The sequence below is a fragment of the Gymnogyps californianus genome, chromosome 8 (genome assembly GCF_018139145.2).
Source record: "Gymnogyps californianus isolate 813 chromosome 8, ASM1813914v2, whole genome shotgun sequence".
Lineage (NCBI taxonomy): Eukaryota > Metazoa > Chordata > Aves > Accipitriformes > Cathartidae > Gymnogyps > Gymnogyps californianus.
Genome location: NC_059478.1, coordinates 26,567,444 through 26,591,460, shown reverse-complemented (window position 1 = coordinate 26,591,460; position 24,017 = coordinate 26,567,444). Strand labels below are relative to the sequence as shown.

Below are 24,017 nucleotides of genomic sequence, written 5' to 3'. Positions count from 1 at the left end.
ACGGGTTGGGCAAGACCTGGTCGGGGTTAGCCTGGGAAAGGCGCGATCCTTCACCCAGCCGGGACACGGATGCCTGCAGAAGGCTCTTCCCCTTCCCCCGGCGTGTCTCGGCTCAGCTGCCAGTGTGTAAATACCGAGGGAGCCTGTTTCGGGGATGCGGGAGGGTCCGGGAGTCGCCGGCGGCCGGGCAGGGATTAGTGCAGATGGGCGGCGGTGCGCAGGGGAAGGGGGGGCGGGCAGGGGAAGGCAGCACGCGGGGTGGGCAGACACCCGTTTCCCGGGTGGGACAGTCCCGGCAGCGGCTTTGCGGGTGTCAGAGGGAGGGCGGAAAGTTGTGGGCGGGGGCAAGTGGGTGGGAGCGAGCGGGGGAGATGGGTTTTCAGCAGCCGGCTTATCTCCTCTCGTCTTCGTCCCTGAGCTCGCAGGCCTGGAGCTCCCGGTGTTTGGGATTACGGCTCTGACGGCAGAGTAATCACGCTTGGAACTGAACCAGAGCACTCGGGTGCCGCGGAGGCCACTGGACATTTGCAGGGCTCCCAGCAAGTCACTGGTGGCAGCAGCGAGATCCCAGCCCCCAGCAATGAGGTACCCCCAAAAAGCCCCCGGCCCCACCAGGTATCATGCCCAAAATGAACTGGACATGCTGCCTCTAGCCTGGAGAGATGGGGCTTTGCTTTTCTGCTTGGAGGCGTCTTGGGTGACTTTTTCGGAGCCTTTGGGCCAGGCTGTGGTCCCTAGGGAGCTGCTGCTTTGCTGGTGGTGTGGCAGGGAGGCAGGGCAAGGAGCGGGACAGAGCGGGGGGGACAGTGGGGCTAGCTGGGGGGGCAAGCCAAGTTGTGGGCGGTCCTGTTCCTGGAAGCTGTGCTGGGTCCGTTTTTGCACGAGCTGGGGATTTCCGAGCACCAGGCGAGCCGGGGGAAGCACCAGCGCGGCTTCCCGCTGGCAGCTGCCCCCAGCCAGGGCACAGCGGGCTGAGTCCTGCTGCTGCTCCGGAGGTGGCTGCTCCGGAGACAGGTGCTCGGGGACTGCCTCAGAGGATGCTCGCACCTCTCGTGGGTCTCTGCGGCACCGGGAGGGTTTGCACAAGGAGCGTTTGGTGGGAGGGAGATGCTGCTGAAAGCCCAGGGCTTCTCTGCAGCTCCCCCAGCCCGCGTGCTGGGCCTTGATCCCCCTCCCAGCATCTCGTCTTGGCTCGTTTCCTGGAATTTTCCATCGTTTGGGTTATATTTGGGATCGGCAGCCAATAACCCCGTTTCTCACGGACAGCCCAGCTGGGGCTTGGCTCCAGCAGGAAGCACAGAGGGAGCGGGGCCAGCACCCCGAGACTGTACTCCCCAGCATCATCCTTCTGCAACCTCTCTTCCTTGGACGATTAAAACCAGATGTGGCTATTGCAAAGGCTGGAAAAGAGGGGATACATTCACCTCTCTAGGAGCCCCACATGCCCACAGCCTCTGGCTAGATTAGGGCTGAGGTGGCTGCAGCGCAAGGGATGCTCAGGAGAGGCAGCTTTGGCCTTTGGGGCGCTTCTGATATACTTTCAAGTCCACCAAGAAGAAGCCCCAGTTGCAAAGGTGCTCTAGGACAAGTTGAAGATCAAACTTTGCAACAGGGCTCCTCTAGGGCTTGAAGGGAAGCTCAGAGACAGGGCTGTCGAGTCAGCAGCCAGACAGTAACACTTCCTAGAGCAGCGAAAAGCCAGCCGAGCCCCAGGACCAGCTGGTTTCTGGTCAGACTGTCCATCTGGAGGCTGGCTGGCTGGCTGTTTCGGGGCGCTGGCAGGCGGTGGCTGAGCTGATGCCTGCCCTGCTCCTTTTCCAGGGACGGGGCAGGACAGGACTTTTATGCTTCCTGTGGTGGGGAGAAGGGAATCTCCTAAAGCAGGCAAGCAGAAGTAGACATCTGGGCGGCCGAAGGCAAGATGCCCCGGGGAAGCCCGAGGGGAATGTGCAGAGCTGGTAGTATTTAACCTACACTTTGCTCTATGGTGCCTGGAGCTGCACGGATCTGCGCTCTCCCTCTGCGGCCTCTTACCAAAGCAGCGGGAGCCGGAGTCTCCCTGCAGATTGCCCGCGGCAGTGGACCCCTCGTTGTGGTCCCCGGCTGTTGCACCACCGGCGAGGGTTGGAGTGAGCTGCTAAAGCGGCTGCCTGTGGTTTCCAGTCAGATGCTTGTGTGTGTGTGTAACCGTCTCAGGCCGGATCCAGAGAGGATGTGCTCAGCACCGGAGCTCCGGGAGGTGCCGGTGTCGGAGCCTTCCTCTCTCCTTACCCTCCACGATCATTAACGCTTCCCAGGGGCACTTGCAAAGCACTTTTCCCCCTGAAGCCTTTGCTTTTGCAGCCCTTAATATAAAGGCAGCCTGGGGAGGGAGAGGAGTTTTGAAATTGGGGAAGCTGAGGCAGGGAGTGCAGGACCATCCCCGGTGCCCATCACCCTGGAGACTGGCAGTATGTCTGAGTGATCCTTCCTGCTGGGTTTCTGACTAAAGCTTATTTGGGGTCAAAACCAGAGATTTTCTTTGGTGACCTTGCCTCGTGCCTGCAGGATTGGGGGGGAGGAAGCCCCCCTCCCACTGCTCTGCCTGCTTTCCCCTTTTGTTTTTCCAGTTTCTAAACAGACCTTTCAGAGTTGTTTTTAATTTACAACAAAGCCTTCGCCTTGCCGTGTTCCTCTGTGGTTTTCAAATGATAAAAAAAGGAAAAAAAAAAAAAGCTTAAGTAAAAAGCAAAACAACCCTCAAATCTGAAATTAGTGGCTTAGTTTGACCTTGAACTTACATCCCCCATCCAGTTCATTTCCTTTCGTCTCTGGACCTGCCAGCAATCTAGGAAATCAGTTTTTCACGTGTCTCTGCCTGCTACATCCCCGGCAGCGGCTCTGCCCTGCCCTTGCAGAGCTTAACCTTGCACTCGTTTGGTTCTTGCTAAACCCGACTGAGGTTTGCTTCTGCTGCTGCTGGTAAAAACAGGGGCAGGACTGAAGCCAGCAGCCTTCACAGCCGTGGACGGGGTTTTGCGGCCGCTCAGCTGGGTTTGTAGCCAGCCCTCTGCAAAGCTGAGGCTATTTTGGGAGCGTGGATGGGGGTGAGCACCGAGTATGCCATGGCATGGATGTCCCATGGGAAGCAGTGGCCTCTTTCCACCCGGCAGCTTCGCTCATCCTCCTCCGACCGTCCTCAGCAGGGACACGGGGTGACAGCAGGGAAAGTCCCCGGCTCCGCAGCCATCTGCTTCACTCCCTATCCGCTCCCAGGAGTGGGATAAGGCTTGAATTGGGGGTTTGCAGATGCTTCAGAAAGGGATGTGTGAGCCCCTGGGGTGCTGGCACCACCCTGTGATGGGAACTGCGGTGTGGTGAAGTGGGGTTGCAGCCTTTGCCAAGGCTCCTCTCGGGGAAGCTTTGATTTTGCACATGGGAACCGAAGGCAGAGACCTGCAGGCTGCTGCTGCGGCGCCGGTCCAGGCCCGGCCGGCAGCGGGATGTGTATGGTCATGTCGTAGGAAGCTGCTGTCTAAGCTTGTTGAATGGCAGCTCGCCCTTCGGATTTCCCAAAACAGGCAGTGCAAGTGGCGATTTAGACTTTGATGGGTCTCCTGTCCCACCCCAAGCCCCAGCGGACCACGGCCTGATTTCCAGAAACATGACAGCCCTGAACATCAGGCTCAGCTGAACTCCGCGCTGCAGCTAAACCTTGGAAGATCTCCCATTTTCTGTCTCTTTATGTGGATCTGTCCCAAAAACTTGGCCGGTGATGGAAGAGCACCAGCCGAGTTGGATGCATAAAGGTGGACACCGGGAAAATCTGGTCTTGCGTTCGCTGCTGATGCTCTTTTCCACCAGTTAGACTCAGGATGTGTCTGGGTCCATTCCCAAGCACTTTGCTTTTCTTCCCAGAAAGCAGGAGCGGGTGCTGTGTCCCTGCCCGAGGGGAAACTGAGGCATTGGTGGCTTTGCAGAGCCTGTTTGCTCCAAGCTGGTATGTCCCATCTCAGCGCCCCAGCTGCAAGGGCCATAGCTGGTATTTAAAGCCCCAGTCCTGGCTTCTGTGCAGCTCCCTCCCTACGCTGCTCACGTCCTTCCCTGCACATCGATCTCTCTGGGCAGTGAAAGCTTCGGAGCGAGTTGGAGAACAAATCTGGTTTTTGGCCCGGTGCCTCTCCCTGCTTCTTTGGGCCATAAATCCCAGGATGTGTTTCTGGCTTTGTGTTAAATTTAATTTCTGGAGAACATTTTTCTTCAGGAAAGATTCACAAGGCTTTTTAATGACTTGGTAATTTGGTAGTGATGCTGGCGAGGATCCTAAAAGCAAAATCGCTTGTGTTGCTCTGGTGTGCGCTGCTGCCTGGGGAGCAGAGAGGCTGTGGTGCTGTGCCGTGCTGGCATCCCGCGGGCTCGACAGACAAGTCTGCTCCGAGCACTTGGGCAGTGATGGGTTTTGCTGCCCACTTCCCAGGAATCTCTAACAGATGCATGGTAGGAAAACACCTGGCAGATGTTTAGCAGGTTTGTTGCTCTTTTTTTTTTTTTTTTTTTTTTTTTTTTTTTTAACTGGTGGTTTTATTCGGATGGTACTGAAGCATGAAGCACATTCCCACCTGCCTGATGAGTGAGAGCAGCTTGCAGGGTAACACAGAGATCCAGTTGTCGATGATGCAGAGATGCAGTTGTGGGATGAGTTACGGGTCTGGCTTCAGGAGATGAGATGCAGAGTTTATTTCCCACTGAGTGGCTCAATATTTGCAGAGGACTTGCAGTGTGAGGCACAGGAACAAGGGAACCCCCCCCATATTCATGGAGAACTGATTTCACTGCTGATGGCCCCTGCAAGTGACACATTTGATGGGATATCATCTGCCAGGGTGGCTTCTCATCACCCCAGAACAACCCAGTCTCTGCATGGAAGAGCCTGCAAACAGCAATAGCTCCTGGAGCAGAGCAAATGGAGCCGAGGCCAGCAGAAATGGCGACACGGAGAAACGTCTGTTAGCATGACTTGCCTTGCTGAAATCCCAGGGAAACCTCCTAGGTTAGATCCCAGTCCCCATCTGTACTGTTGTTAACCCGGAGGGACTGTGTGACCTGGTGGGATCAGTCCGGTCTAACATGGGGATAACCAAGTTGTTCATCCTCCATCTACCCGGCAAAGAGACCGAGGACAGAGGCTCAGCGTGGTGCCGTGCGATGCCCGTCCAGCCCTGCGGGGTGGCAGTCGCTGGGCTTTATTTGGGTGGTGGGCAAAGGGGCTGCTCGGCTTTGTCGGGGGTTGTGGACTGGCTGGGGACGGGGATGAGGGAGCTGCAGGACGGATTAGTAGGTGCTGCATCATCCCCATCCTGGGAAGCTGCCAAGTGTCAGATGGGAAAATCCTGACTTCTCGTTAGGGGCACGATTGTTTATTTTTGCTTATTTTAATAGCCTTTATGTTTCAGCCAGAGCCCTCTGCCGCTGGCTGGTGACAGGAGAGAGAGAGAGGAAAAATAATCCGTGTATGAGGGTACGGACAGCAGCAAGACAGGGACAGCCCCATGTCCTGGCTTGATGGCAGAGCCAGTTAGTAACAAGTGCTTTGAGGGGGGTGAAAGCACCAGAGGTGCTGCTGGCCCCCTGCCTCCCATGCTGGGCCGGGCACTGCTCAGCCCCATCGCGCCTACCTCCATACGGGCAGACCCTGCTGGATGCCTCATCCCGAAGGGTATCCCGGCACTTCCTACGTGACTAGCTTAGGATCCCCATTGCAGTAGTTATATATAAATATAGAAGTATGTATGTGAATGTATTTTAGAAACCGTTACGCATTAGCAAACTCCCCGGGAGGCTTTTTTTAGAGGTGTTATCAACAGGATGTGCCTTGAATATGTGACAGCCGGGTGGGAAGCCCCAGAAAAGGGCTTTTCTTTACAGCCTCACTGTGCCCAGAGTCCCCTGGCCTCCGTTGGGCTCCCTCGGAGCTGCCGTACCAGAGACCCTTCCCCTGGGGACAGGTGGAAGTCATGACGTGATGCCGGCTCCTTCCATCGGCTGGCATTTTGGAGAGCTTGTCCTCTTTTTCTGAAGTGGGGAACAAGCTCTTTGACATGGTTGGAGCCAGCTGCTTGGGGCAGGGGAGGAAAAAGCATCCAAGAAACAACCCCCAGTCATTGCCCTTTGGCAATAAAAGAGGACAACAGGGCTGGAGCCATTAAAATCCCACTCAGCCACATGAGCTGGGGAAGGTTTGCAGATACCCCGGTATTAAAGTCATACTGCATAACACTGTGTGATGGCTGTGACCCCCTCCGTGGGGCAAAAAGCACCTAAAAACATAGGGTTTCAGGTCTGGTTGTACCTGGGTACAGCAAAGCATGGCTGGGTTTGGTACCACCATGCTGTGAGCTACGTAATGGTGGCAAAACAACGCTCCAGACTGTGGGAAAGGCCGTGGTTAGTGCTCTAATGGCACTGATGCTGGGGTTTCCACCCACAGCAGGGTTTGCACCCACGCCAGGGTTTTCCCCTCACAGCCGCGTGCTGGCTGTGGTGTAGAAATCCCCGCTGGGCAGATCCTGCCAGTGTTTGGGATGATCACTAGGTCCTGCTGCCTCCTAGTGATGCCCCCGTCGGTGGGCTTTGAGGGGAGCACAGGGTTTCTCTTGCAAGATATTTAGCTGTTCTCTGCTGGGCAAAATAGGATCTGCCTGTAGCTCAGGACTAAGTTTAAAAAACAGAGTTTATAGAGCAAGCTTTTGCCTAAAAGCTGTCTTTTTAACGATGAACGTGCATTCAAGTTTTGCTTGGGCACCATTTGCTCCTGCTCGTGACTTTGGGTAAGTCACTTCCCCTTTCCATGAATCTTTCTTCCTTTTTTTTTAACTCTTTCTCCATCTCCTCCTGTCAGGGGGGAGGCTGTTGGAGGACTTTCTTTTCCCTAAGCCTCAGCAAAGCATTTAGCCCAAGGGGACCTTGATCTCCTGTTACCACCACTGGTGATGAGTGCAGGTAACGAAATGCACAATTTCAGCCTGTCTGGGACAGCCTGGGACGGATGGGATTTCCGATGGAGCTTCAAGGAGGAAAAGGGAAAAAAAGGGAAATACCGCAGCCCTTGTCTGTGCTGCTAACCTCGGGCAGGAAGGGGTGAGCTCAGCGCTTTGCTGAGCCGTGACTTCCAGACCGAGTCACCCGGAGCATCGGCTTGCCACCCCAATGGCTCCTGTGTGCATTGTGTCCATGCCTGGAGGGCCGGCCGCATCCTGGCACGTCACATTGCTGTGCTGGGCTGCCGTTTCCCTTCTTCGGATGCAGGTTTTGTTCTTTCGGACAAACACACGGGGCAGAACAACAAAATAATCCCCCCTTTCCCCATTGATCTCGGCGCTGGGGCTGTGTGAACCAGCAGCCAGCTGCGGTCGCAGCGTGGTCCCCAGGGCATCGCTCGCCAGCCGCCGCTGCAGGGTCGGGGGTTATTTGTACTGAGAAATCCCTGGGAAAGAGATGCTTCCCCTTTGCTGGAAGAGGAAAGGGCCACCAGGTTGGGACTGCCTGGGCTGGTGAACTCTGCTGATATCGCGGCTCTCGCTTTACTGCAGCAGTTATTGATAAAAGCCCTGGAGGTAAGAGGCTGGCTGAAGTCCGGTGAGCTCCCAGCATACTCAGGAGGGAGGAAGGGCTCCGTCTGCCATCGAGCCTTGCACGGGGCATGTGTGGTAGCGCTCGCCCTCTCCGGTGCTGGGAGCTGCTGTGTGAGGTGGCAGCAGCTGCTCCAGGTCACCCTGGTGGGTGTGGAGGGGCCAGGAGCTCACCCCAAATCTCGGTCCCCATGTGCTGCCAGAGCAGCGGGGACAGCCAGCATCCTGGTGTGAACTCGTCCCTGCGAGCATGCCCACGCGTGCAGCTGGCTTCATACGTGACCAAAATTTGTTTCTTTCTCCTCCCAGAAACCTCCACCCCTGAAGACCCCAGCCTTGGGTTTCACGTTGTGCTGAGCCTCTGCCCTCACCCTGGCCGGCCCTGCCCGCGATGGCGTTGTGTCTCAAGCAAGTCTTCAACAAAGACAAAACGTTTCGTCCCCGAAAGAAGTTTGAGCCGGGCACCCAGCGCTTTGAGCTGTACAAGAAAGCCCAGGCCTCCCTCAAGTCTGGGCTGGACCTGAAAGCGGTGGTGCAGCTGCCTCCCGGCGAGAGCATCAACGACTGGATTGCCGTGCACGTGGTGGACTTCTTCAACCGCATCAACCTCATCTATGGCACCATGTCAGAGTACTGCACGGAAAAGAGCTGCCCCATCATGTCTGGTGGACTCAAGTACGAGTACAGGTGGCAAGACGATAGCAAATACAAGAAGCCGACCAAGCTGTCGGCTCCGCAGTACATGTGTATGCTGATGGACTGGATCGAGATGCTCATTAACAATGAGGACGTCTTCCCCACCAGGATAGGTGAGTGTGCTCAGTGCTTCTTGAGAAGGCTGGAGTTGTAACCGGCGCAGGTTCCCAAGCCACTGGTGCACCTCAGGGTTGGTATTGCCGAACTTTGTGATCCCAAGGATCGTGGCCTTTCCTGTTCCAGGTGTTCCTCAGTGTCTGTCCCACACCCCTTTGCTGCAAATTGAGCTTGGGATTCTTCGTTCTGCTCCGAGGGGATGTAGAAAACAATGTTCTCCTTTTCTGTACTTGAACTTTTTCCAAGTATTCTGTGCTTGTGAGAAATGAGGGCTGGTAGGTCATCAGCTTCCTTGCCCTTCCTCAAGGAGCTGAGCTGCAGGGCTTGTTAGAGGTGGTCATTGCATCCCCGCAGCACACTCTTCTCTCGACTAACCAACTCAATTTCTTTCTGGTTTTCCAGGTAGATTCATGGTCCCAAGGTCTAATCCTCGTCCCACCTTCCTGCTTCACTTCTCAGCTCCTTTCCTTCTCTGCTAATTCATCTCAGCCCTGATTATACATCAGATGTTGCTATTTAGCTGAGGCATCGCCTGAGCAGAGATGCCTGTCCCCAGGATCTGGCCTCTTCAGCTGCCAGCCCCCAGGGTGTACGATGCACCCCTTCAAAAAGTTTGGCCTTAGGAGCTTGCAGCAGCTGCCAAAGGCAACACAGCTTGCAAAGTAACCCCTCTGCTGCTGACCTGCAGCACTTGGCAGCTGCCAGGGCTGATATTAGTCCTGCTACTTATCTGCTTTCTTGTCGTTTGGGGAGATGAGTTCAAGAGTTGGAGCTGATGTGTTGGCTGGCGGGGCTGCTGGAGCCTCAGGTCGTGCCTCGGAGTGGTTGCTTTTCAGACGAAACACAAAGCTACTTGAATGTAAAAGAAGATTTAAGGAGCTTTGGGGGGAAAGACATGGCTCTGCAAGTCTGCTTGACCTTTTTTGTTTTCCCAGGCAGCACAGCTGACAGAGCCGTATGAAATCAGTGCAGTTTAGGCTCAGGATTTTCATTAATATGCTGGGAAACATTGAAGAAAATGGTCTATGTGGGATTACTGGCAGCCACTAGCTGTTGTAGCCCCATTTGGCTGTACTGTAGCATCTAGCTGTGTGTCTTTTTCGGGAATGTCTCTGGCCCTCGGAGGCTCGGAGGGGTTGCAGCTCTGCAAGCAAGAGCGGGGGCAGTGCCTGCAGGCTGGTTGTGTCAAACTATTAATTTCGGCCACTGGGATGGGGTGACCCCCCAGACCCCTGGTCTGACCTGGCTGCACTGGCTTTGCCTGGGGTTAGGGTGGTACAGCTCCCCTTCTGGGGGTTTCTTTCTCTCCCTTCATCACTTGAAGCCAAGACCTGCAGGCAATTGCTGCCTTCTTCCCCTCGCCGGTGGTCTGGGGCAGGCTGGGTAGCGCTGTGCCGGATCCTCATGCCGGAGGACAGGCAGATAGGCTGCCTTCGGGGTGCGTGGGGGAGTCAGTCCCTGGGATGCACCGGGGGCATTCGCTGTGCCATGGAGGCATCCCTCCCTCATGGGCTCAGTGGGCTCCACACATCCTGGTGGATGGAGGAGGCTGGAAGTGTGGCTGGCTGACACAGTCGGTGCAGGATGCTTCGTGCCGGCAGCCCCAGCTCTGCTGGGGACAACAAAGACCCTGTTGATTCTGGCTGCAGCTGGGCACAGGCTTGCTGCTGCCAAGGGGCAAAATGGCAGCCACAGGGTACAGGCTGGATCTTCCTCTTCCTGAGGCAGCTTGTTCCCGAGGAGAAGCTCTGTGTGCCATTAAAAGCAGGGGTGCAGACGTGGATTTACTCCGTTTTCCCTCTGGCCAGAAAGGAGAGTGTCCTGCTCCAATTTCATGCCTTTCAGGTGGGATTTGGGATGTGATGCTGCTTGAAAGCTGCTCTGGGGAGTCAGGGCTACAGGGAGTCTTAACGCTGCAGAAAGCAGGCAGCCACGGAGGGACGGCGGCATCGCAGCACCCTCCGCTCTCCCATGTCTCCCTCTGAGGCGCAAAAGCCAAGTATAGTCGTGGTCCTGCTGGTTTTCACCCCATTTCTGGCACTTCTTCCTCCGAGGTGTAACACATCCTGACATGGGGAGGGACGGCTGGCGCCTCTGGTTTCCACTTCTCCTTTCATTCTGGCGTAGGGTCAGTTCTGGGTGAGATCCAGGCTGGCTGCAGGCAGTCATGGGGCAAACCCATTTTTTTCTCTTCCAAAGCCATTCCCGGGGTCCCTCTTCCAAGCCCCTTTGTTGTGGGGACTCTTGTGTCCCCGAGTGACTTCAGTCCCCTTGCTGGCGTTGTTCTGACCTCACACATGCAAAAGGGAACTTAGCCTGAGATCGCACTTTAAAACACATGAAAGGCAGTTGTGGGAGGCAGGGGGAGGAGGGATTCGGTGGCACTTTGTCGTCAGTGTGTCCCCAATTAACTGCCTTTCACTGGTCTGCCTTGTACACTGGGTAATTGCTCGGCAGCTCTGGCATTTCAGAAGATGGAGGTGTTTGGCTGAAAGGAAATGTCACACCCGCCAGTTCCTGACGGGCTGCTCCTCGTCGCCGCGCCGGATGATGGGGGAGGCTGGGGGACGCGCAGTGGGGAGGGACGCGCGGCTCGGGGACAGTGGCCAGGGCGAGCAAACGGAGATGTTCAGCCTCCCTCCTAATGAGCCAGCCCCTTGGGAAAAGACACAGGACAAAGGGAATAAGGCACCGAGAGGACACAGGGGAGATCGGACCCGTTTTAAGGAGGGGAAAGGAGTCTGATGAGGTGATGGGGGGAAATCATAAATTTCATGCTTTGGAGTCACGGTGAGGCTCTTCAATATTAGCAGCAGAGATGGGATTTAGCATGAAGGTTTATTCCACTCCTGCTTGTACCGGAGAGGTCCACCGGCATGGCTGACCACCATCTCAGTGGGTGTTCATGAGCTGTGTACATCTCAGCTTTCCCTCCTGGCCCCTCTTTGCCACGTGCAATAAAACTGTCCCAGCACAAAGATTTCCCTGGCTAAGGCCACCTGACTGCAGACAAAACAGACTTTTCTTTTTTTTTTTTTTTTCTTTTTTTAGAAACAGCAAGTGTTCCCCAAACTTGCTAATGTTGCCTGAGGCTAACCTCAGCATCCTTCTCCATCGAAAAGCTACAAAGCCTGAAGCAGCACATGATTCAGCGGGGCTCGCTCATGGCTGTCCTGACAGTTAAGGGAGAGGTATCTCATGGGTCAGAGGGGGGAAATCCTTCACCCTGGGGTAAGAGGCTCAGCTAGAAACGAGCAGAGATGGTTCACTGGCTTGTGGGCTCACAGGGTCTGTTGGCATCATGGGGAGACCTTGGCTGGGGTAAATGGGCACAACCCCAGTGACTGGAGCGGTGCTGGGCTGATTTGCACCACTAAAGCATCTGGTCCTTCAGCACATGTCAGAGGTGGGAGGGGAGCAGAGCGACCCAGGTGACAAACACCTTTGGTTTAGCCAAGGTGCGTGACGCAGAGCTTGTGCTGGCTCTGCAGCAAGGCCAGAGGGGCAGCTGACATCCGAAACGGCAGCAAGGGAGCTCGATGCCAGCAGACAGCTTGTGACCTGGCAGAGTTCACCAGCAGGACCGTAGCCCTCGGATGGCACGCTTGCACCAGTAGAAAATCCCTATGGTGGTTTAATGGGGCCAGAGGGGCTGCCAAGCCCTCTGTGGACCACAGCAAGGGTCGGGAGGAGATATTGCGTCTTCCCCATCCCCAGGGAAATCCACCTGCAGGGCTTGGTCCCACTTAAAGGCTTTGCTGTATAATCCTTCCTCTGGAGCGGAAACCTGTTTGTCTGCCGGTCAAGATGAGACAAATCCCTGCATGGGGTGAGCTATGCCAACTTGATCGCAATAAATCTACAGCAGCAGCAGCAGCAGCTTTCCCAGACGATCTGTATCAGTTTGCATGTGCTAGTGCTCTGTTTCCACTCTTCCAACCAACGTAGCTGTCCTGAAAAATACATTTAAATGGAGAATAAGCATTGTTCCCATGCAAGGAGAAGAATAAATGATTCTACAGGTGTATTTTTACCAGCTGGTAAAACTATATCGGTAGATTTCTTCAGTGAGTGGCCATATGAACAAATTACCACCTGGAAAATATCGGCTCCTCCCGGTAATCGTTCTGCCCTGTGGTGCCTGGTTTTAGGGAGCTGCTGCTGGGCAGTAGCACACTGGGGAGGAGGGTTGGGTGGACGGGGTTTGCAGGGCCTGTGGCAGTCGGCTGCGTCTGCACTGGTCAGCCCAGCATCAGGCTGCCGGTTGCACAGGGCCAGGCGTCCTACATCAGCACCGTCGCGGCTGCTGAACCCTCTCCGTTATTAAATCAGTGTGGACGCAGGGTTTGGACCAGACCCAGCGCCGGAAACACCCCGTGCTCTCTGCCAAATGTGCCTGCGGCTCTAACGAGCATCAGTCATAGGAGATTTTGGAACAGTTCTTGGAAAGCTTTTCAAAACTCAAACTCTGCCATTCAAGCGTGGGCCCAAAACAATTACAAAAAACAGAGAAAACTTGGTGCGAAATTATCCGATACTTTCTCCCCATAACAACAGGAGAAAAATGTTCAGAATTCAGCTAATTATTGCCGTTCTCTCAGCTGGCAATTTTTTACATGATTTGTCTTTTTTTCTGCCTATTTTCTTCCAAAATTAACACCACACCAGCTTGCAGCTGCCATCATGCCATTAGTTTTAAATGGGGCTTTAAAGACTTATTTTTAGGAAAAAATGAATCACCGAACACCACGGTGGCCAAAATGGAATTGAGAAATAATAACAACAACAATAATTCATCACGTAATTCATTGAATTACTGCTTTTGCAGAGGAAAAAAATACAACTGCCAAGAAGCAAAATAGCTTCCCAGTACTGATTCACCATGAAAAAATTAAATTGGCTGGAGCACAAGGGTTAGGGATGGGAGAGATGGCAGGAGAGATCCAAGATCCCTTCGCAGCCCCTTACCGTAAGTGCAGGCACTTTGTTACCTCTCATTTTCATTTCCTTTTACACATGGTCCCACATGGTTTCCTTATGTTTTGAAGCAATCAGCACAGAGTGGGGAAAACAGATTTCCATCAGAGCATTAAATCACATCTTGGGGTTTTCAAGCAAAACATCCAAGAAAAACTGAAGGTGCTAATTCATTTCAGGGCTGTGAGTCACGCCGCTCGCCAGCGCCCTGGCTGCGTTGCAGTGAGTGAAATTGTACCTGCTGTACTTAAAGCTTTTGCCCTGGCTTGGAGCATGGGTAGGGTTCTCCCTTTTCCACCGCTGTGGATGGCTCTGCTCCACTCCTCCTGGGACTGGGCTGCATTTCCACCCTGGGACAGGCGATGCTCCCAGCCGCCGGCTGTCTGGTCTGTGTGCAGCGTCTGGGTAGCGCACGCCTGTGATCATGGGTGGAGGAGAAAAGCTGACCTTGTGTATAAATCTTTTTCCCGGCATCTGAGCAAGCTCACATTGCATCCTGTGGTCCCCTCCTCATCACTCATCATGCAAGAAGAGTCAGAGAGGGGCTACCGCCTGCCAGATTGTGGGTTTGCTGCTGCTTTCTCCAAGGTTGCTGGATGGTGAGCACCGGTGAATTAAATGCAAAGGTAATTTCAATGCCTTTAAATCACCCCAGGTGGGTTTTGTGGTGTTCTGCTGTCCCTTGGGGCTGCTGGGGCCAGCATCAGTGGGATGCACTGGGATGGCGTTGCTGGGTCCCCTGTATGTGTGTAGGGCTAGGGAGGGTGAAGGAAACCCAAGCAGCATCACCCTGCCAGGGTGGTTTGTCAAAACTTGGGGCTCCATCCTGACTTCGCACTGGTCTGCTATACTTCTGCTAACAGGTCATCTCAGCCGTGCAGTCAGTCTCACCAGCCTCATCCCTTTGTTTCACCAAGCTGCTACTCCTGCTGGTTTGTGCAACCATACACCACCTCCGAGATGGAGGAAGTCCCCCAAGCAAGGGCCACCGCTGCCCCGCTCCCAAGTGCCACTTATCGGCACATTGGCCACTAATGGGGTCTCTCTGCCACCGGCTGTAACGCTGATCTGCCTACCAGCCTGGCAGGGAGGTGGGACCCAGGAGGGGAGCAGCCTGCCACCCTCCATGCTTGGGGAATGAGCCCCATTGCTCCCCACTTGCTGTCACAGTGACCCCTCTTAGCGGCCAGGACAGCTCCAACGTGAACGTACGGGGGCCTGGCTGCTCGGTTTAAAGCTAAACCTCTGCAAGGGCAGGATAGGTGTGTGGTCAGCGCCGGGATCCCTGTCCCAGGGCTTTCCCCTTGCTGGGATGTGCTGGCGGCAATGCACGCCTGGCTGCAGGGAAGAGGCACAGCCGGCTCTCGCTGTGTCCCCTCACATGCTGGAGAGGATGTCACATGCGTTGTCTGCTGGACATCCGCTGCGCCAGCAGCCATGACCCAGGGCAAGCCGTATTTATGCCCGATCTTTCTGCTGCTCTCCCCGGGTTGGTCTTTGGGATGCAGCCTTTACTGGAGAGCCCTTTCCTTTCAGCTCTGGGTGAGGGGATGGGGAATTTCTCCAGCTCCTCGCCAGCATGGCCAGTGCCTGCTGGGGCTGCTTGTGGGTTGCTTTCCAAGTCACTGGAGATCAGCAGCGAGGCACGACTGCTGCTGGCGGAGGCAACCTGCTTATCAGATATCCGCCCTGCTTCCTTCCCGCGGGGAAGCACTTTGATCAACTGGTGCAGGCCCCTGTGCCAGATGCAGGGTCCAGTCAAGCATCCGTAGCCTGTATTGAGGGTCCTGGCACAGGAGGTGCAGACATGGCTGCAGCACGGGGAGAGGAAGCAGGACCTGATGTCCCAGGGTTGTGCTGCTGGGGCTGCCCGTGCCTCCCTGGGCGTGTGTGCGAGTGAGAGGGGCGATGCGGGGAGAAAGAGCCAGAGCCGGACCCCAGTGATCCCTGGACCCCAACGACCATAGTTGGGGTAGTGTCATGACATGGTAGGGTGAGAGGTGACCTGTAGAAGTTGTCGTGGTTTAACCCCAGCCAGCAACTAAGCACCACGCAGCTGCTCCCCCCTCCCAGTGGGGTGGGGAGGAGGATTGGGGAAAAAAAGTAAAACTCGTGGGTTGAGATAAGAACAGTTTAATAACTAAAGTAAAATAAAATATAATACTAACTGATAATAATAATAGTAATGAAAAGGAATATAACAACAACAAAAAAGAAATAAAACCCAAGAACAATGCAATTGCTCACCACCCGCTGACCAATGCCCAAGCAGCGATCCCCCCTCCTGGCCAGCTCCCCCCAGTTTATATACTGGGCATGATGTTCCATGGTATGGAATACCCCTTGGGCTAGTTCGGGTCAGCCGCCCCGGCTCTGCTCCCTCCCAGCTCCTTGCACACCTGCTTGCTGGCAGAGCATGGGAAACTGAAAAGTTCTTAACTTAGGATAAGCGCTACTTAGCAACAACTAAAACATCAGTGTGTTATCAACAGTATTCTCACACTAAATCCAAAACCCAGCACTGTACCAGCTACTAAGAAAAGAATTAACTCTATCCCAGCCGAAACCAGAACGAAGTCCATTAGTGACAGCCAGCCACCGCTACAGCCTGGCCATGTCTGGAGGGGATGGCCACACACTGACACCTTGTGATGGACACAAAGAAGAGCAGCCCAGCTTCACCTCCCCGGAGCTGCTGCTGCTGCTGGGTTCATGTGAAAGCACAGTGGTGGGGTAGCCCAGAAGGGTACTTGTAGGTCCTGGCAGCTTGATGATATCTTTCCAGGCATCATTAAGTATAGGATTGCTCAGCAGCTCCCATAGTTGCCGATGGCCACGAGATTTGGACTAGGTGACGTTTAAAGGTCCCTTCCAACCCAAACTATTCTATGATTCTGTGATTTATGCTAAATCTCTGTGCCCTGATGCAAGAGCTGCTTTTGGAGAACCCAGGATGTAGCTGGAGGTGTCTCCCCTCTAACTCTCTCAGCTGCCAGCTCGTCCACCAAGACTTGCTGGTAACTGATTTATAGGACAAGACGGTTCCTGGCTAACCTCAGGACAAAAGCAGTGGAAAGCCACTTGTCACCATCTGCCAGCTCTGGAGGTGACTCATCTAACAGCAGTATCGGGACCATAGATGCTATCAGCCCTGGGAGTCTGAGATCCTTTTGATCTGCTGTTCACTGTCTGATCTTATTTCTTTCTCAGTTCAGGACTGGGTTGAGGTTTGCTGCTTTCCGTCGCTATCACTCTTTGCAGTTTGGCAATAAACTCCCGGTGGCTGGTCAGGTCTGATTTCTTCCTCGCTGCCTGCTTTGACCGGAGGAGGCACTAGGCCAGTGGGACGGGTGACAAACTGGAGGCAACAAATGGGTTGCTGTCTGCCTGCTGGCACCTTGCTGAGTTCCCAGCAGTGACTGCTTGCCTCTGGTCCCAGGGAGACAGGCTGTTCAGAACAGTGTGTATTCCCCAGCCGGGGCCCAGCACGGCAGAAATTACTTCCCGTGATGAATTTTTCTTTATTGAAAAAAATGTTTCTTGACTAGTTCTTCAAAGCTGGTCTGCAGGGGCCACCCTGACAGCATGTCCAAGTCCCCAGCTGGGTGATTACGGCTTTTATTTGCTCAGTAAATTCTCACTCAGTGCAAAAAGCTCAAATGAAGCCGTTGATAAAGCACTGTGTCCCTCCTGACTGCAGGGAAACCCAGAGATCTGTCTCTGATCCCTGCTCTTATCAGACTGGCAGGCAAGGAGAGCTCCGCAGTCAAGGGTGCAGGGCAGAAGCAGATCTCCAGTACCATCTCTAAGCTGCTAGCATGGGGAGAGCCTCGTTGTACTTTGCCAGATGCGAACACCTTTCCCAGAAAGTCCTAACGGGATCTGTTAGAGCTGGCAGTGAAACGGGTCATGCCGAGGTCCCTGCTGCGGGAGCAGCCCTGGGGCTGCAGTGTGCTCGTGGTTATGCAGAGCAGCGGCCGTGAAATCAGTCTCAAAGCCACCTCTCTGTCTTCGTGTGACGCTGAGCCGAGACACGCGTCCTCCTCCAAGTGATGGCTGGGACACCCACCTGTGGCACGAGCACAGGCGCTTCTGCCCTGCCCTGCCCTGCCCGCCGCACCCACGCTGTGCACGAAGCAAAGTGAGACTGGGCTGGGCTGAGGGTGACTCTGTTTTAGACCAAAGATCGCTTTCTGTTACGAGTGCTGCGAAACTGAACCCAGCACCCACCGAACCCTGGCCGTTGAAAACACAGGCTCCACGCTTGATGTTGGGGGACAGGTCCTTCGCGTTTGCCACCCACGGAGGAGAGGGGCACGGCACTGCTGCTGGGAAACAAAACTGCCAGGAGCCTTTGGGAAAAATAGTTTAATTGCCTAGCGAGGCTGATGAGAAAGATTCAAAGATAAAATTACCATTTTTAATTTTTTTAGCTAAGAGATTTGCTGATGCTTTCCACAGCGCAAAATGTGTGAGCTGGTTGAGCGGAGATTACTTGGAAAGATTTTTAAGAGGTTATGTGCTGCATGAATAAGAAGCTAAGGGAGGAGGCTGGTACAACCGTGGGAAGGGAGGTTTGTATTTTGTTCTTTGCAAATTTGCATTGCATTGCTCGGGGGAGAGAAAGAAGCTTCAGGAAAACAAATTCCAGCTGTTTCATTTTCCTCCTCCCAAAAAATATGTTCAGGGTTTCAAAGCCATGTTTCCTTTACAGATTTACCCCAAGCTTGCTGACACTGACTGTATCACACCTCTGAGATTTGCACTGTGATAGCAGTGCATTTAGACAAGGATGAAAATGTCGACTATGAAATTGTGTCCTTGTGTGGGACAAGGCTAAAAGTATAGAGCAATGTGTGGTGGGTCCCGTTCTTGAACAACCTGGGAGGACATCTTGGGAGGGAGCATCATAGGTGCAATGAAATTACAACCTAAGCATCATTAAGATGGGCAGTTTTCTTCCTGTTTTAATGAGACATTTGTTTGAAACAAGGATCAGGAAAAAAGGTAGAAACCCGACCTGTTTCTGTTGATGCATCAGAAGTGATGTTTGAGGGTGTGTGGAGGAAGAAAAACAGTATGAACCATGCTTTTGATTCAGAGGACCAGGGAAGGTCTCTTTTCTGCTGGCAGGAGGTTTAGTTTGGTTCATGAACCTTCGTAAATACAATTTGACTTACACTGTGCCTGCACAGGCTTGTAGGGGAAAGGCAGGGAGAGAGGGCAGAAGGCTCCTCTGCCGGATTGCTCTGGATAGAGCCAGATGTGGAGAGATGCGGCCTCCTCCACTGGATGAGAAATTTTCTCTCCTAGGGCAACTCCCCAAATCCTCAGATCATGCCTGTGTGAAATTGCTAGTTGGGCAATGAGAAATTATGTGGGGAGAGGTAGATGGCACATTGCCCCGGTGTAGCTGTCACTCTTGACATTAGCCAAGGGAGTCCTTCCTCCTCATCCACAACTGCCTGTTAAGCATGATAGTGACATTTAAACGCTAGCTGTTTTTTTTTGAAATGGTCAAATGGCTTCCAACTTGCTTCTGCTTTGCAGGTGTTCCCTTCCCCAAGCAGTTCCAGCAAGTTTGCACTAAGATCCTCACCCGCCTCTTCCGTGTCTTTGTCCATGTCTACATCCACCACTTTGACAGCATCATCAACATGGGTGCTGAAGCTCACGTCAACACCTGCTACAAGCACTTTTACTACTTCATCAGGGAGTTCAGCCTTGTTGACCATCGGGAGCTGGAGCCTTTGGTAAGGATGCCCCAGGGATGGGGAGGTGGAGGGGGTGAGAGTGGCACGGGCTGAACACAGCACTGGTAGATTCAGGTCGGGGCTGGACTCTGAGCAGTGCAGTCACGCTCTCTGGACTCTTTCAGCCACCCTATCTCAGAAGCACACCCAGGTTTTCTGTCCGGTAACCATCAGCCTTAGTACTCTCAGAGAGAACTTCCCAGCAACACTGAGGAAACCCTTTACCCTTTGAAAACCCTCCTTAAACTTTGCCTCTGCTGCCACGTCTGTGAATCGCTCTTCAGTATCCTCAGGACGACTGTAACATAGTCTCCCTATATACTGTCTTGGTAGCTCTAATGCAATTTGCACATCAAAGTGTTTCCAGCCAATTGCGTCCACATGGCTTTCAGGGGTCAGATTTGAGCCCAAGTCTCCTCTCCACAGTCTTGAGTTTTCCTATTAGCGGACTAAGGTCCCTGCTTGAGATAGTAGTGTGAATTACAGTGAGGCTGCAGGAGGGCAAGCCCCAACAGGACATGCAGCTCCAGACCACAGCTATAGAGGCCAAGCTGGTGAGGCCTCGCTGGAGCTCCAAGTTTCTCTGCAGCCTCCCTTGGGAAGCCATTAGCCAGGCAGAGAGTGAGAGTCCTTGAAAACAGCAGGACTGGTGGGAAGCAGAGGCCAGACAGCCCGGGCACATAAACTAGAAAATACACATCATTAGTTTTGTAAGAGAAGCAAGTGTGTCACAGGCAAGGTTGAGTGTGGTCTGACCTAGGGAGGACATGTTGCAATGGGGAGAATTATTAATAGAGAACCCAGTAGTTAGTACGCTGTGATAAGGGCTGGGTTGCAGAAGAGGCCGTATCCAGCAGCAGAGAGCCAGGGAAGCCCAAGAGGATCTAATCCCAGAGAGAGAAAGAGCTGCGAAAAGTCCCAGCATGAGCTGCCTGTTTAGGAGTACCTGGGAGCAGGGTGGGGGGAATACCCCTGCCCCTAAGTGCTAAGCACTTTACTCCTTCTCTGCTTTCATTTGTCTCAGTCAATTTGCTGCCTGTCTGCTCTGATCGTGATTTAGGGGGATGGAGAGATGATGATCTAATCAGGAGAGACTTGAATGACAACAGCATCTACATTAATTATTTCGCAGAGTTTGATTGTGACCTATATTATCACAATGGCCCTCAGCTCCAGAAAATGGCAGCTCAGCGTCACTCTGTCCTCTGTTAGTCTTCCTCACCACCGCTCCTCATGACAAACTTCTTTAGCATTGATATAGAGCCCGTAATGGTGTCATCTCCTTTGACTGATGCTTGCTAATGTAAATAATTAGCACCTAATAGCCAAAGCAGAGGCTGACATTGCTAAATAGGCTTTCAATGCCAGTGACTCACATGCAACATGAGATGATTTATGGGTCTGGATGAATCTCAGATGAACAGATTTTCCCGTGTGATGCAACCAGGGTTAAACTACAAGGAAAGGAGACACATTTACCTCTGGTCTATCTGCGTCTCATTTCTTGGTGTGCCCGTTGCCTGGCATCCAAGCCCCAAGCAGACCCATCCACATGGGAGACCGCCTTCCCTCAGGCAATGACTTGCTGTAGGTGTGTATGAGACTGTCCTGCAACCAGAGGACGGCTGTGTCCAGGATGCAATGCTGAGTTGAGGAGGGAGGCACAAGTTGCTGCAGCTTACAAACAACTTTCAGAAACTGAAAGTGGTCCCTCTGGCCATGCTGTTACCCCAGGGAGGCTGCAGCTTGACACTGCCATCAGTCCCAAAGTCTGCATGGGTTAGAATTGGTCCAGTAGCTTCCAACAGCATTTCCCTTTGCTGCAGGCAGGGAAAGCAATAATGGGAAGTTTCTTCATGCGCATCCCAGGGGCTTTGCAGTGAGCCCCTGGGAGCCTGGTGTAGCTCCCGTTCATTGTGCTGTGGAGCGTGTGAGGAGCCCGGCGTTCATGCTGTTCTGGCTTTGCTTCAGCAGCAGTTGTGAAGATGCACAAGTAGTAACATCCAGCCTCCGCAGCACTTTACACTTGACCTCAGTCCGCTTCCCTGTGGCTAATTACTCTCCCAAGCCCAAGGCAGAGCACCAGTGACTTGCTTTGCTCATTCCCCTTCTCACTGGGCTGCACCATAGCTGTCGCCCTGCTCCTAAGTGTTTTTAAGTCCTGAAGGATTCATCAGCTGGTTTGACATTTAAGCAAGGACAGACAGTGCATTGCATCTGCCTTCATTTTAGGCTAAGACTGTAGGGTTTAGTTTTTGCAAGTTCTCAAGTTTTGTGGAAAGGCAATAATCTCTCAGTAGGGATGAGATGAACTGTCCTTGAGAGGTTCAGTCTCTCTTGACTGCCTCATGAGCCCAGACAACTGTCCTAACCTTGCATTTAGATGGCCAGAGTTTAGTCCACATGAACCCCATGACAGGGGAGACTCCTGCCTGCAGAGGTGCCTGTTCCCTGCACGTAACTATGGAAGGCCACCCAGCATGTGGAGGGAGCACATCTGGAGCAGGACAGCAGGTCTGAGTGCTGTATTATGGTTGGAGCTTTCCAGATGTGGGCTTTCTACTGAGGAGCCCCAGTTTTCAGATTTAGGAGTAAGAAGAAAGAAAAAAACAGCACCTCCCCAGTCAGAAAATGTCCTGTTAGGCCCAAATAGCTTAGAAAAATTACAGGGATTGTGGGATGAAGGAGTTCTTGGTTTCTAAGCCTGCCTCTGGCTGAGTCTCCCTTTGCTGCCTCAGTTTCCCTTTTGTCAAGCTTCTTTGGGACGTGATTTCTTAGCAGCAAATCTTGGGAGCCAAGAATGAGACAGATCCTTTGTACAGGCGAAACTAGCAAAAGGCAGTGATTCACTCTCTTAACAAATCAAGAAATATGGGGGCAGAGAGTAGCCATGCACTTGCATCCTTGACAAGGGCAGGTCATGGTGCTGGGCAGCAGCACTGGCAGAGGTCCAGCTGGTTACGTACTAAGGCAGAGCTGTGGGGATTTCCAGAGTGTGATGAATTCCTTGGACATTTGGGGCCAGCCTGAGGAGCTCGCAGGCGGCTTGGCAGTCCACTGGCCGCCCCAACTCATCCCGTTCAAGGCTGCTTTTGTGTGTGGTGCTGTGCTAGCGGGGTGGGCTGGATGCTGTTGCAAAAGGCTGTTCACAGTCTTCTCATCCCCCTCTTCTTTCTCTTTCTGAGATGTTTGCAAACACTTCCCGTTTGCAAAGTGATTTTGTGGCAGAGCGTCGGCTTTTCATTTGATGGCAGGGTTCTGCGCTCAAGTGATTTTGCATGTTACTCCTACAGAGAAGCCCTCTCTTTGCCACTCTCCCCGAAGGATTTTAAAAACAAAGCTCTCAGCACTGAAGAGCTGAGATTGCAGCTTCTGTCCCCCTTGGTTATAACACTAAAGGGCCTTTTATAGGGTTACTCAAGGGTCATCCTACTTTCCTAGTTCTCCTTTTTTCAGAGTTGCATCCTTCCTTCTCTGCAGACCAGTCCTACTTCAGATCTATTTTGGGAGTACATTTTAATGTGCAAGCCTTTCTCTGGGGTGTGTGAGGGGGTCTGTGTGCACACGCAGATGCACAAGCCACGAACCTGATGAGCCAGAGAGAATCACAGACTTTCCTCACTGCAGCAACGTGCATGATTTGCAAGCTATTAGTTGAACTCCTTAAGGCAAGGACAAATACCATCTTCCACCAGCTGAAAGCTGGGCACCTTCCTAATGCAGCTGGCGTGACGCCATCTCGGCTGAAGAAAACAGTCTGTTAGCCTAAACAGAGCTCGCTCTCGCAGGTTTCCTGTGGCCCTCTGTTATTAGCACTCATTTGCGTTGCAGTGTGACCGTGGGATCCCTTACCAAAATCACAGGTCCTTTGGGTGAGCTGTTGTCCCCTCCTGGAGCGAGAGCCGGGAGCAGCTCCGTGTCCCGTCTCCCGAGGCAGCTGCAAACGGAGGCTCTGAGAGCGGCACCGCCTTGTCTGGCTGCTCCGCGGCTGAGTCAGGAGCAGGACCTGCATCTTTCAACGTCTCAGCCAATGCTCTTTCCTTGGACTGCTCTCAAAGCTAGGGCACAGCCAAAATAACCGTGTGCCACAGAGACCGAGGAGGACGCCAGGAAGGAGCTGCTGAGGCAGAGCAGTTCCTAGGAGGGCTGGCATGGGAAATAGAGAAACGCTCCCTCAGACTTCCACGGTCGCTTCCTCGGGTTGTTTTTGGACACCTACCAAACTGCCTGACACGTCACTGTACTAAAACCTGTCTTTTGCACTTACTGTTTCTTTTCTCTCCCCCTTCAATGCAGAAAGAAATGACAGAACGGATTTGCCACTGAAGCATTTTGGCAGGCGAACTCAGCTGGCTCATTCGGAGTCTGCTGGGACAAGACACCCGGTGGTGGGAGACCTCTTCCCAAGGACTCGCTCTGGGCATTTCAACTCAATGAACTATGAACACTGCAGAAGAGCCTCTTCAGGCCAGGGCCAACTCCTAAGCTTGCCAAGCATCTCTGGGCAGATTTTTTTTTTAATAGATCCCAGTCTCTGTTGTATGGCTCCTGTCTTAGAAAGCCACTGACTTACTGGAGAACGAGGCAGGTTTGGTTGACTTTTGCACACTCTGGTTTCTAAGACTCAATCCCATGTCTGATAACATCCCTTCAGCTACCTTTCCTCTTGTTTTGTCCTCAGCTACACTGATCTCCAAATGTTTTATTAGTGATTCCTGCCCTGTGAGCAGCTGCGACCTTAGCTACTGAGTAATGCCTGTTACCCTTCCCACATGCAGTGGGTTTTTGATAACATCTGAGATCAGCTCTGCAAAGTTGGTGACATTTGATCCCAGCTGCCTTCATGTGGTTAGTTGCTGATGTACCA

At 53.3% G+C, this 24,017-nt stretch overlaps 1 protein-coding gene across 1 annotated transcript; it reads left to right on the top strand.

The window, feature by feature from the left end:
- The first annotated feature begins 469 nt into the window (after positions 1 to 469).
- On the top strand, positions 470 to 23,541 carry MOB3C (MOB kinase activator 3C). Its single transcript, XM_050900877.1, has 4 exons — positions 470 to 585; positions 7,917 to 8,416; positions 18,948 to 19,150; positions 23,447 to 23,541. The coding sequence occupies exons 2-4, from the start codon at positions 7,999 to 8,001 to the stop codon at positions 23,474 to 23,476; spliced, it is 651 nt and encodes a 216-aa protein (XP_050756834.1). The 5' UTR covers positions 470 to 585; positions 7,917 to 7,998; the 3' UTR covers positions 23,477 to 23,541.
- Positions 23,542 to 24,017: the final 476 nt, after the last annotated feature.

Bases quoted from the DNA above. Each gene is read 5' to 3' on its own strand.
- MOB3C (XM_050900877.1), top strand. From the start codon at position 7,999: ATGGCGTTGTGTCTCAAGCAAGTCTTCAACAAAGACAAAACGTTTCGT. The intron at 8,417-18,947 runs GTGAGTGTGCTC...TCTGCTTTGCAG, and splicing joins CGTCTTCCCCACCAGGATAG to GTGTTCCCTTCCCCAAGCAG. The intron at 19,151-23,446 runs GTAAGGATGCCC...CCTTCAATGCAG, and splicing joins ATCGGGAGCTGGAGCCTTTG to AAAGAAATGACAGAACGGAT.